This window comes from Lampris incognitus, chromosome 20 (genome assembly GCF_029633865.1).
Source record: "Lampris incognitus isolate fLamInc1 chromosome 20, fLamInc1.hap2, whole genome shotgun sequence".
NCBI lineage: Eukaryota > Metazoa > Chordata > Actinopteri > Lampriformes > Lampridae > Lampris > Lampris incognitus.
Window position 1 is genome coordinate 29397168 of NC_079230.1, and position 13610 is coordinate 29410777.

Below are 13610 nucleotides of genomic sequence, written 5' to 3' on the forward strand. Positions count from 1 at the left end.
CTGCAATCTTGACTGCAGACCCAACAGAGAAATCCACTTCCTTGGGAGGGGGCAGTCTAGACAAAGGGGCTGAGGAGGTGTCTGGAGAGCCATTAGAAATAATGGAAAAGGACTTAGTGAAAGTCAAAGAGGACCTAGAAAAAGTCAGTGAGATACTGAGGAGTGGGACTTATGAGGGTGAGTTGGCTGGGGAAGCAGCCAGAGCAGCTAGGATGGCCGAAGAGTGGGTCCTCTTATCAGACAGTGAGATAGAGGAGGCCAAAAAGATGGCAGCCTTAGAAACCCAAGAACCTGTTTTACGTGAAACCAGGGCTAATAAAGGGGCTCCCAGACCCAAGGCTATAAAGGACAGCGGCGATCTCAAAGAATACCTCCTGGATGCACCAGTGGGCTCTAAAGCAAAAGCTAGCAAAGAGGCAGGTGTTAAAGAAAAAGTCACAAATGTTGCACGCAAAAGTGCAAAACCGACCACACCAACCAAATCACAGGAAAAATTGACTGGCAATGTCAAAAAGGCAGTCAGACAAAAGGGGAAGGACCAGGGGCAAGTAGAGGAATCTCCAGAGGTGGGTGCCCTATTAAGTGTACCCACAGCCTCTTCACCGAAATCACCAGTATCCCCTGTGGTTGAAGAAACACCCATTGGGTCAATAAAAGACAAAGTCAAAGCCTTACAACAGAGAGTAGAGGCTGAACAAAAGAGCAAAAAGGTTACTGGAAGCAAACCCTCACAATTGCCTGTTATGAGCAAACCCTCTCCAAAGGCCAAAGAGAGCCCCAAATTAAAACAGGGGCCCCCTAAATCTCCCAAAGCTGAATCTGAGAAACTGGAGGAGACAATGTCAGTCAAAGAGCTGATGCAAGCCTTCCAAACAGGGCAGGACCCCTCAAAGAGAAAGTCTGGGCTCTTTGAACTGAAAACTTCCACTGTGGCCGCATCAGAGCAATCTACAAAATCACAAACCATCCAGTCAAAAGTCATGACAAAAGCAATAACCTCTCATGTTTCTCAAGACAGAGAACTTTCTCTGGATGCCAAACCTCACAAGAGAGACACCATTCATCAAGAAACACAAAAAGAAAAAAAGTTACTTCCAGACACCCATTCAGAGCTGACTGAAACTGTAGACTTTGGAAATGGTGGCCTTGATGATAGCTCTGATAGTTTAAAACATGAGGGTGTTGCAGACTCACTAAGTGCCAGTCCCGGAGATGGAAGCCCCCATCTGAGTTCTGAGGACAGCTATAAACATGAGGGCCTAGCAACTCCGGGCACAAGCCCTGAGAGTCTGCCTCTCTCTCCCAAAACTGGAGACCAGACCTCTAAAACATCGGCAGCTACTGCCACGTCAATCAAGACAGAACAAAAAGACAAGGTGAAGTCTGGAGACTCTGGTTTGGGGACTACTGATGACCAGGTGTCTACAGAATTGACCCTCCCTGGTGCCTCTAGTGAGGCTGCAAGTGACCGCACCACAAGTGAGTCCATATCTGTTAAAAGGAGTGAATCTAAGCCATCTAAACCCCGAAAGCTAATGAAGAGAGTCTCAGAGACCTTAGAATCATTTCTTAGTGATGAAGAGAGCCCTGCCAGTCAGCTAGCATCATCCTTAGCAGGTTCTCCAGCTTCTAGATCATCTTTTCATCGTCAAGGGAGCCTAGAGCTGCCTTTAAGACACCAAGACTCAGATGCCCTCAGCCCATTAGCTGATGACTCTTTGACAATTAGCCACAGAGACTCTCTAGAAGGTAGTCCTCTCATGGAAGAAAACTCCTCTCATAAGTCCCCAGACTCCATTGAACCCAGCCCTACCAAGGAATCCCCTTGCCATGACTCCTTAGAGAGCAGCCCCGTAGATCAAGAAAACCAACCAGCCTTCCCACCACCTCTAGATCAGCCTGCCAAATCCTCTAGCCACACAGAGTGCTCCAAAGCCCTAGAATTTCCCCCTTATGCTTTGCATAATAGGCTACTGCAAGACCACAAGGCTAGTGCTGATGATGACAGTTGTGAGCAGACATCTCAGATGACGAGTTCTGGTAAGAGTCCCCTTTCTGCTGATATCCCTAGTTCTGAAGAGGTAAGTTATGAGGTAAACGTCAAACCCCCCGACCTTGTGTTCCTCTCTGCTCAGTCCAAACCAGCTGTCATCCCTGAAGACTCAGAAGAAGAACACACAACAGACAGCTATGAAGCTCAGAGAAAAATCACGCCAGAGGAGGAGATGTTTAAGATGGCAGCCAAAATAAAAACATTTGAGGAAATGGAGCAAGAAGCAAGGAGCAAAAACACATCTAGAAAAGATATAAATGTCTCAACAGACCCCCAAATAGGGGATGACAGCTCAAAACCATTAGAGCCCACAAGTGATAAACATTTGCAGGGTGAATGTGAGCTCTCTAGACCCAGAGAGGATTCAGAGTTAGCTCTTTTTGTTGATCCCCATATTAAAGTACAACCTCCCTCTCCTTTTCCAGCAGGTTTGCATGAAGGATTCCACATCACAGATGTCAAGAGCGCTACTACAACAGCCAATGTCACATCCGAGGGATCTCATTCTGTCTCAGATAAGCATGATTCAAAACCAACAGTGAAAACCGAGCAAGTGTTGAAAGTCCTACCACCTGACACAGCTGACAAAGATGATGTTGTTAAAATGCCAGCACTCACTTCAAGCTCTGCAAACATAACAGATGAGCAAAAGGAGAGCTTAAAGAAGTCAAGAGAACATAAAGGATACGACAGTGAGGGCCAAGAGAAATGTGCTCACGGTCTACAATCTGATGAAGTAAAACCAGGTGTAATTGTCACGGATGAAGTGAAGGGAGATAAAAAGATACCCACTGGGGTACCAGGCCTGACTGGACTAAGTGCTCCTGTTGGCACTGGACAGTCAAAGGAGATGTTCAAACCAGAGATATCTAGCTATGATGACATGGAAGAGGATGATGAAGTGGTGGAACTTCCCAGAACTGAGTCAAAGGGTGTCACTGCAAAAGCAGAGACTGACCCCTGGACTGCATTGCGTGAGGATGATACTGCTTTTGCAGCTCGTGTCAAAGAGGAGGAGCAAAAGATACTGAACCTGATAGTGGATCGACAATCACAGCAGGCAACCCCAGACACAACTCCTGGCAGAACTCCCACAGAAGAGAGCACACCTACCAGTGAGCCAAATCCCTTCCTTTTTCAGGAAGGAAAGCTCTTTGAGATGACCCGCAGTGGTGCTATTGACATGACCAAGAGGAGCTATGAAGAAGAGGGGAGTGGCTTTGCATTTTTTCAAATAGGTGAACAACCCTTAGAAGAGGCTCTCTCTGATGAGGCCAGAGAAGAAGGTAGGAGTACAACAGCTGAAACTGAGGTTGGCCTCAATCTAACACTAGAAATTAAGACTGAGGAAGATGAAAAACCAAAAGAAACTACTGATTGCCAGCAGAAACCCATTGTTGAAGGTGACGCATCAGCCTCAAAGGCTGATGCAGCTAAATCTAAAATCCCGAAAATGGGCCTTTCGGCCTCATCCAAAGCCACAAAGAAAGATCAAACACCCCCTGAAGCTGCAGAGACTGACACGGATAAAACTTTAGATGTGGGCCCCTTAGAATTAGACTGTAGTTCTCTTGACCCAATGATAACAAATGTACAGACAGCAGAAACTACAGTCACCAGATCTGTGTACTCTGAACAGGGCCAAGAGTCATCCGATTCCTCTCCAGAGGAACCACAGTCAGTAATAGAGATTCCAAAAGCTACAGAAAAGATCAAACAATCTACTACAAGTAGTTTAAAAAAGACTCAAACCAAATCCTCAGCTAAGACTGTTGCACAAAGTCGTGGTAAAGCCACGACTCACTCTCCATCCCATGCATCTCACTCATCAACAACTCTTAAAAAAGAAGCCCCCTTTACCTCTGAGTCTAAATCTAGAATTCCCATCAAGGCTGGCACAAGCAAGCCTGATTCTACAGCCAAACGTCTTGACTCGAACCAGGAAAAAAAGCTCAAGGTTGCTGTCAAAAAGGACACAAGGAGAAAATCTGAGACAGATGCAGGTCCCTCTGTAGATGCCAAAACAAAGACAACATCTTCCAAAGCCAAGAGTTTCTGTGAGGGGGAGTCCACTAGGCCATCTGCTAAAAAGGAACAGGGTCGTCCTTTAAGTGTTGAGTCAGCAAAGTCTAAAGGCTTTCAGTCCAGACTGCCAGTCAGAGGCAAATCTGCTCAGCCATCCCACACATCAACACCCACTAAAGAGAAGCCACGCAAACAATCCATTGAGTTCTTTGAAGAAATAAGTGATGAAGCGGCAAAACTTGTGGAGAGATTGGCACTGTCAGAAAAACACAAAGAGCAAGAGGCTGAAGCTGGTAACTCAGACGATGAGAGCAGTCTCATTGACCCTTCAATCATAGAGAAAGAAACGTTCCCTGAAATGCAGTTCCCTTCCTCAGGAGACATCTTTCCCATTAGACCACTGTGGGATGACCCTGTTGAGACGCAGATGCAGAGAATCCCTGATGATAAAGTCCAAAGTAAAGGTACCCCCCCCCAATTCACGGGGCCCATTCTCTTTCTCTTGTGCCTTTATAGTGCACTATAGCAGTAAAGGTGCTGCCTTTCTGTCCCTTGTTGTTAATATCCTCTGTAACTAAAGACTCTTTGGTTGTGTTGCTTGAGCTATGTTTGTATTTGTCATTGTCACTTTTTCCTTTTGTGTGTCCTTAAAATCTCAAAATTGACTTAAAGGCTTTATCGAACTTAAACAAGCAGCACAGGGACTGAAATCTTTGAAGATTGGAAGCTGAAAAATGTAAAAAATGATATCAAGTACTATATTCAGGGATCAAATTTTGTATGATTGGAATCTAAAGCGTTTTTTTTTTTTAATTTCAACACTTAGTTGGTCTGTCACAGTGTGGTTTTGGTTTAACATTTATCTTTGAATAGGCTTTTTAAACCTCAGCTGAACATGAGTCGCGATAAAATTAAGCTTTGTCCGACTTTATGCTTCTTTTTTTTACAAACAGATCAAAATTACTTGACTGAGTCAGAACATAGCCCCCTATCATCTGACAAGAAAGCCAGTGAATATTTTCTTTCCATTTTCCTTTTGTCGTTTTTACATTTGTGACTATGACTTCATCTGGTATACCTTGCGGTTCTGTCCGCTTACGGCTGTCTGGTGGTATTTACAGTAGATCCACAGGATGAAGCTGAGAGAAAAGAGCAGCGGTTGGCCGTCATAGCCGACCACCTGGGCTTCAGCTGGACAGGTGAGTCACGCTTCAGCATCAGTGGCCAAGTGGTCAAGGACAACATGGATGAGGGTTTATCCAGTCTGGTTCATAGACATGATGTATGTCAGAATAACACTGTGGTAGGCTCCTGATGTCCTTACCACATTTCAAAATTCTCAAGGTTTATAAACATGTTTCCCTTTGGGGCTAAGGGCCCTGACACACCAGGCCGACAGTTGGCCATCAGCCAATGTTGGGCCATCGGTGACCCTAGTTTTTGCGGTGTGTCCCACACCGTTGGCACTAGTTGGACCCCTGTTGGCAGCTTTTCGGCCGATTCCGCATGTTGAGAGAGATCACTCTGATTGGCTGTTCAGATTAGCAAATCAGCGCTGAGCTAGCGAATCAGGGCCATCGGCTGTGTTCTTTTTGGCTCAGACGGCAGGCGACGTGAGGCGACGCAACAGCCGGGCTCCGTCGCTGCTAGTCGATTTGGTGTGTCTGGGCCCTAACAAACATTTTACAGTCACTACGTGTTGTGCATGTATAATTTGAGCTGAAAGGCTGTGTGTAAATGAGTGTCTGATGACATCATGAGTCTCGGAAACAAGAAATGGTTCAGCTGTGAGAAGCCAAACAAGGGGAGCTCTTGAAAACAGAGAAATAGAAGCACTCTGTATCATGATTTTATACATGTGTCCACCTTTCTAAGCTTCGATTAAAGAAATCAGTGCCTTTGCAGATGGCCAGAAGTCAACGTATGCATAGCCCCCTGTGGCAGAATAGTGCGCTGTCCCACTTGTCCTGAGTCAGGGTAGTTGGCTTGAGGCAGGTTATATCGGGGCTGCACTCCCACAAAGAATCTTGTGTCTTCCGGGGAGTGTAGCCGCAATTTAACCTGCAAATCAGACCAACTCAAGACGGGTGCCATCACACCCCGTAATGCCCCACTCCAATCCAAACTAATAGATATTGCACTGAAATACACTCCCGGCAGGTAAACAACTGGTTTATGGGCCCTATGGAGTTGAACATCAATTTAGAACTGTAAATATAGTTATTCATTTTACCTCACTTTATTCAGAAATTCTTCAAATAACCCTGGTGTCCGTTTTCTCTCCAGAACTGGCGAGAGAGTTGGATTTCAGTGAGGAGAGAATCAACCTGATAAGGATTGAAAACCCCAACTCACTACAGGACCAAAGCCATGCCTTGCTTGAGCTCTGGGCAGACAGGGAGGGAAAACATGCCACAGGTTGGTGATGAGAGTCTGACACATAGAGCTTGACGTTTCCTGTCAGAACTAAGGATTGTGCTTGAGTATTATGTTTAGTCATGCTCTCCATAAACAAAATGTGGAGCTCTCAGTCTGTTATCTTGTCTGCACAGAAACAACGCTGATCAGACGATTAACTAAGATAAACCGAATGGACATCGTTCATCTTATTGAAACCAAGATGACCAAGTCCACTCAGGATGAGACGTCGTCGCACACCTATGCAGAGATAGAGAGGACTATATCGCTGGATCATACTGAAGGTAAACCGGCAGATATTGACAGATGATTGTCATTTCTCTGTCTAAAATGTTCAAGGAAATCCAAATTTCATTCAAAGATGGCTAATTCTTGTATCCCATTCATAAGTTAATTTGTCTGTGTAAATGCAGAGCACATGGTAGAAACGGTGCGTAGCAGTCTTGCTCACCCGATAAGTAATGGTCAGTCATTTGTATGCTGAAGAGTTCATTGGCGTAGACCTCATGTCTGGAGAGATTATTCTGTACTGGGTCCAATTCTTTTTCTCCCCCAATTTATGTCAAATAAATGGAGGTAAAAGCTTCCCAAACCAGTAAACCTTTTTGAATCTAGTGTCAAAGTGGGTTCATTACTTTGCCTCGGCGATGACTCGGCTCAATCCATTTGCCACGACACAAACACTTACTTTGCCAGGTATTGCTGGGCCTTACTTTCCCCCATGGCATTAGTAAGACTGCACAATACTGGATGAAAAACAACTTTTTCTCTGTGGCATCATCAGCCACTGTCTGGATGCATGCTCCGTAACCCAGGTAAGGAAATCCCAGAACGTTGAATCAGTTCATCTGGCACAAAATTTAGTGGGAGAAACGTGTCATCACTCATCTAAGTGACTTTGTCAGTCTCAGCTGACTGCAGGTATCCCTGCCCTTATAAACAATACAGTTGCATAACGACCAAAACCGGCGATTGGTGACCATTAATTAGTTACAATGGCCACAGTGTTGTTAGATGACAATAGATTTTGAGGGTGAGCTCCAATTATTGGGGCATCACACTGCTCAGCCTCTCTGGGAAAGTCTACTCTCGGGTGCTGGAAAGGAGGCTCCGACCTATTGTTGAACCTCGGATCCAGGAGGAACAATGCGGATTCCGTCCCGGCCATGGAACAACGGGCCAAGTTTTGTAAAATTGAATTTGTTTTTTTGGGGGGAGGGGGGGATTCTTGCCCCCCTCTTTTATCCCCAATTGTATTTGGCCAATTACTCCACTCTTCTGAGCTGTCCCGGCCGCTGCTCCGCCCCCGGGGAGGGCTGCAAACTACCACATCCAATACATGTTGAGTCGCCAGCCATTTCTTTTCACCTGACAGTAAGGAGTTTCTCCAGGGGGACGTAGCGCGTGGGAGGATCATGCTATTCCCCCCAGTTCCCCCTCTCCCCCTAAATAGGCGCCCCGACCAACCGGAGGAGGCGCTAGTGCAGTGACCAGGACACACACCCACGTCCGGCTTCCCACCCGCAGACACGGCCAATTGTGTCTGTAGGGATGTCCGACCGAGCTGGAGGTAACACGGGGGTTCAAACCGGCGATCGCTGTGTTGGTAGGCAATGGAATAGACTGCTACACCACCAAGATGCCATCAATCTCAGTTTAAATTTCTTTTGCTTTTATAGTCATATAACTACTCACTGACCTCACTTCAGTGTGTGTGTGTGTGTGTGTGTGTGTGTGTGTGTGTGTGTGTGTGTGTGTGTGTGTGTGTGTGTGTGTGTGTGTATGTATATATATATATTCAAATGACCCACTTTGCATGTAAAATAATATGTATCACTTGACGGTGCATTACTGTATTGCATTTCTACAAACATTGATCTGGGGAACCAAATAATAGGTAAAATAGGATCCGACTTTTAGAAATGTGTTCCAATGGCCTCTGTGCTTTCTCAGGTTTTTCTGCTCTTCAAGAAGACATTGACAGTCCCAGGCCAGGTAGACGTGCACAGGCCACAGTGCAAAGTCCAGGTTCAGGACAACAGGTACCAGTGGTGTTGGCTGAGGACCTGTCTTCCAGCTTGTCATCGCTTCATGAGACAACAGGGCGGTCGGAGACAGACACTTCAGTGACAGGCCTCCTGAGGCACGCCCAGAAGGAGAAACTGCAGAAGGACATTGAAACAACACAGTAAGTGAATTGAGTCATTATATATGAAATGTAATGCATCTTTGGCATCATTACTGACTGCGAGTTAGCACAACTTTATCATCTGTACTCATATATCTTTACAGGGACTAGCTGTTATCACCATCTCATATAGTTGGGCACTGACGTGTATGCGTTGTTTTTATTTTGTCAGCTCATCAGAAAAATCGGAGGGAGATGAATCAGTACATACGGGCACTTTGAAACATGTAAGTCCTTCCTTCACATTGTACTGTACCTCCCCCTACGAGATCCCTTCCCATGTGATAAATCCTGTGTACCAAGAGATACCCAAGTTATCTGGCCAGATCACTCAGCCTCCCCATCCCACTGCTGAACTGTCTGACCATGAGGAGACTGAGGGTGCAGAAGGTGGAGAGGGCTGGAGTTTGGAGTGCCTACAGACCACCCATGACAGTCATTTGTTGTCACCAGTGACTTGGCGGGAGTCATCCAACAGTTCTCGAACGGATGTATGCGAGAGTTGGCCGTTGTCTATAACTGATTTTGGAGATAGCTTGACTGAGTGTGAGCAAGCAGAACCAGACTTCAGTGAACTGTCAGTGGACCTTAAGGAAACCAGTGAAGATTACACAAATATCACCAGGGCTTCCATTACCATTACCCATCCACCTGCTGAGGTGGTCTCAGAGGAGCTCAGTTTTAAACAAGAACTTATGAGTGAGCAAATAGCTCAGCCTGTACAACAAACTGCTCCTTTACCAGTAGAGATACAATCTAGGCAGGAAAAACAGATAACCCCAAGACAGGTGTGTTCACAAGAGCACATGGATGAAGTGTCACGTCGACTCTACAAAGTCCTTTATGGATATGATGTTGATCTGATAGATTCAGGTGTTGAGAACGTGGCTGTGGAACCCAAAGATGCATACATGGAAGAGGTCATTCCTTCTGCAATGGGGACAAATGAATTTGATGGGTCTCGAAGTATAGAACAGGTTAGCAAAGATGTTGGGAAAACCTTGGAATCAGAAATAGATGTTGAACAGACTTCTCTTTTGGCTAAGGACCATGTCAAACCTATTCATCTCAGCAGTTTAACTTTTGTCTCTCAGGCACCAGAGTCCATAACTTCAAATGCCTCCATTCAAGATTCACAAGAGTCAACCGTCAGTCCCTTGAGACAGACAACCACCTCTTTAGTAACCAGTCTTGATTGCAATTCTGGGATAACATTATCACTTGCCCATAATAAACCAAAGATCCAGGATGCTGTCTCTGTAAAGCCAAAAATTTCTACTACAGTCTCACTGGAAACAACAACCGTAAAAATGCACAGCACCTGTAATCCCGTGATACTTGAATTTGAATCAACCAGCAATAGATCCTCTATGACTACTGATACATCAATAATCGTGACAGAAAGTAGAGCCTCGTCACCTGACTCTGTTTCATCCATAAATGAACTCAGTCTGCTGGCTCCTGATTCTCCCATACCTCAGTTTAGGCCCTTGTCTCCCCTACCACCCCCTGTTGTTCAGTTTGAGGATAGCTATGCATTTGCTCAAGCGCAAGCATTGTTGAGTCTGTCAGAAGGTGCATCATACCTACAAGCACTGGAAACAGAGGAAAGGCCATTGACACCGATGGTTTCAAATAGGAGACCCTTTGGAAGGCCAATATCACCTGATAGTGACGATGAGGGTGGAGGATCTATCTCATGTCAGTCACTTACTTTTGATACAGAGGACAGGGCGTTGTCACCTGATTCTGTCAGTTTAGAAACAGTCCCGTGGCTTTTTACACCTTCCTCTGAGTACATGCCCCTATCAACTGAAGTGCAGTTTCATGAAATTATATCATCATCCCCTGAGTCCACAGCATCAATATCAGACTATCATTTGCTTCCACCAGACTCACCCATACCAGAGTTTACACAAGCTTTAACCGACTCTTTTCCCACTGTAAGGAGATCTACATCATCTTCACCCGAGTCTCTGTCATCAAATATCGAATTCGAAGATATGTATTTGTCATCAGTGCTTTATGATGACAGGCCTTCATCACCAGAATCAGTAGCATCCCTAAACCAAGATAAAGCTCCGCCAACTGAATCACCCATACTTGACTATGGTCAGGCTTGGCCTGAGTCAGCTATTTCAACCATTATTCCCAGATCCTCATCACCTGAACTACTATGCTCAGATAAAGAATATGATGGTGTATTGTTATCATCACCATTCTATGAGAAAAGGCCTTCATCCCCTTGTTCAGTCGGGTCTGGAGACAAAAACAGAGCACTTTCCCCCGACTCAGCCATACCTCAACATACAGCAGGATTGTCTGAATCTGCAATAAGTGTCTTTGGACATGGTTCATCCGTCCCTCAACGGGTATCGTCAGACACTGATTTTGTGCCGATACCGGTGAATTTCCAAACCACTGCGAGATCAGCATCCCCAAAACCTTTGGCCTTTGAAAAAGATGATACAATTATTAATGAAGCCACATCTCACACAGAGGGACAGTTTTCAGAACAGTCTCAGGATAAGATAACAGAGACTTTTTTCCAATCCAGCCCTCTCATACGAGAATTTACTGAACATATTCATCAGTCAAACAAAGAAGACATTATTACAGACTATCACCAGTCAATCGCTAAATCAAACTCTCCTGAAAATGTTTCATTAAATAAAGATGACCCATCAGTTTTACATCACAAAATAGTGACTAAATCCAAGTCTCCACATGATTTGCTGGGCCACCCTTCATCTCAAAATGTGGAATCTGTTGTATGGCATTCCCAAGAGCATGTACCATTAGACGTTGAATCAGACATATTGATTGATAAACATGATTCTGGAATACCTAAATTAGACCATTTAACAGTGGATATTTCTCAAGAGTTATCTGAAATGAAGTCAAAGGAAGCAACAACCCCCAATCCATCAATTTCAAAAACAAAGTCTCAAAAAAAGAAAGTTATTAAGAAATCAGCCAAAATTGATGGAAAATCAGGCTCAGCTATTGGTTTAGCATCACCCGAGTCTTATAAATCAAATGACTTTGAGTCAAAAGTATCTGGTACGTCATCTCCGTCACCAGAGCTTTTATCTGATTATCAGCCTTTGTCATCCATATTAACTGTCGGTGTCCCTGAAGAACAGCAAAAACCCATAAAACAGTCTTTGGTTTCAGTGCCAGAGCATTATACTTCGTCCCCAACCAAAATGCCTGTCTACAGGCTTGTGTATGATGCAGAGCTTTGGAATCTGATCTCTCAGGTCCATGACCCCCAGTATGTAGGTGAAAACTTCATGAATAAAACTGGAGTGTTTAAATACGCTGGGACTAGGACAGAGTATATTCAGGTTAAGTCAGATGTGAACGATGCGGATGAAGCTGTATTTAGGCAATTAGAGTCCAAGGGTAAATGTTTGCAAAGATCCCTTTCCCCTGATTCTGATTCAGAGTACAGACCCATGTCACCACATTTGGTTGGATTGATGGCAATGCTGCGGCCAGATTCACCACAGTCAGTAATCTCTTTAAATGAACAGAGATCTTTGTCCCCAGATTCCCCAGTTCCCCAATATTGCTTTTTCTCTGAACCCCCACTGTGTTGTCCCAGGTCATCATCTGCTGAATCGCTGTTGTCAGATGTTGATTTGGAAAGTGATTTTAACCGTTTAAATCTTGCAGAGAACAGACAAGAGTCTCCTGATTCAACAAGATCTCAAAACGAATGCATGGCATTTTCACCTGACTCACCCATTCCTGATTTCAAACAGTCTTTAATAGAATCTACTGTATCAGCCAGATCAAGTAGTCCAAATTCACCCGAATCGTCAGATGTAGAATTTGATCATTCTTTATCACTGATGTTTTCTGAGATGAGACCATCATCACCTGACTCATTAGCGTCTGGGGATGAATACATTGGTGACTCACCAATACCCGAATTTAAAATAGGACTGATCGAGACCATCCCTATCACTGAATATAGACTGTCATCGCCTGAGTCTGTGGTTTCAGATGTTGAATATGGTGACTCAAGTTCGGAGACCAACCTTTATGAGCAGAGACCAGACTCGCCTGTATCGGTCATATCAGAGGCAACAGACATACTCCTGGCTGGAGATAACACTTTGCCTTTAAAGGCAATCACAGTGCCAGTCTATACGCTGGTATATGACGGTGAAACTTGGAAGCTCATTTCTCAAATTCATGACCCACAATATGTAGGGGAAACATTCCGTTCTCAAACAGGTCATTTTGAGTTTCAAGGGACAAGAACCGAGTATGTTCAGGATTGTTCAGATGTTAAAGATTTGGAATCAAATGTTAGCATGGCTTTTGCAGACACCGGAGGTGCATCTGATGCCAGTAAAGCCGCTGATGGTCCACATGCCATGCAGCCAGAGACCAGCAGAGAACCTAAACTGGACAAAAAGAGACCACTGTCACCTGATTCTGAACCAGATTACAGACCGCTCTCATCTGTAGAACTGTCATCGATGATTGAAATCAGGCCTGAGTCTCCACAGTCTTTTGACGATTTTAGAATCTTATGTCCGGATTCCCCTGTTCCCCAATTTTCTGTTGACTTTGCTGAAAATGTTCACTCTGTACTTCGTCCACTGTCACCCGAGTCATCCTCAGACTTGGAATCAGAATTTGGTTTTCTATGGGATTTTGAAGAAAATAGACCTCTGTCACCTCATTCATTAGTATCTGGGGATGAATACACAGCATTATCGCCTGACTCACCAGTACCTGTATTCAAAACAGCCTTACCTGAATCAGTTACAGCTGCAGCAGGTTACAGGTCTTCTTCACCAGTATCGGTGTGTTCAGATATTGAACATGGGTATTTGGCTTTAGAGGTCTTTACTGAGCAGAGAGCAGACTCCCCTGATTCAGTTGTATCCATTTCTGGAAAAAGTG

General features: G+C 44.7%; 1 protein-coding gene across 1 annotated transcript in view; it reads left to right on the forward strand.

Moving 5' to 3' along the window:
• The window catches only part of ank2b (ankyrin 2b, neuronal), a 117325-nt gene that overhangs the window by 91032 nt on the left and 12683 nt on the right, over positions 1–13610 (forward strand). The window contains exons 36-40 of the mRNA XM_056300764.1: positions 5200–5277; positions 6365–6496; positions 6631–6780; positions 8450–8684; positions 8857–8911. Of these exons, the coding sequence (XP_056156739.1) occupies positions 5200–5277; positions 6365–6496; positions 6631–6780; positions 8450–8684; positions 8857–8911 (650 nt within the window). The remainder of the gene's footprint in view (positions 1–5199; positions 5278–6364; positions 6497–6630; positions 6781–8449; positions 8685–8856; positions 8912–13610) is intronic.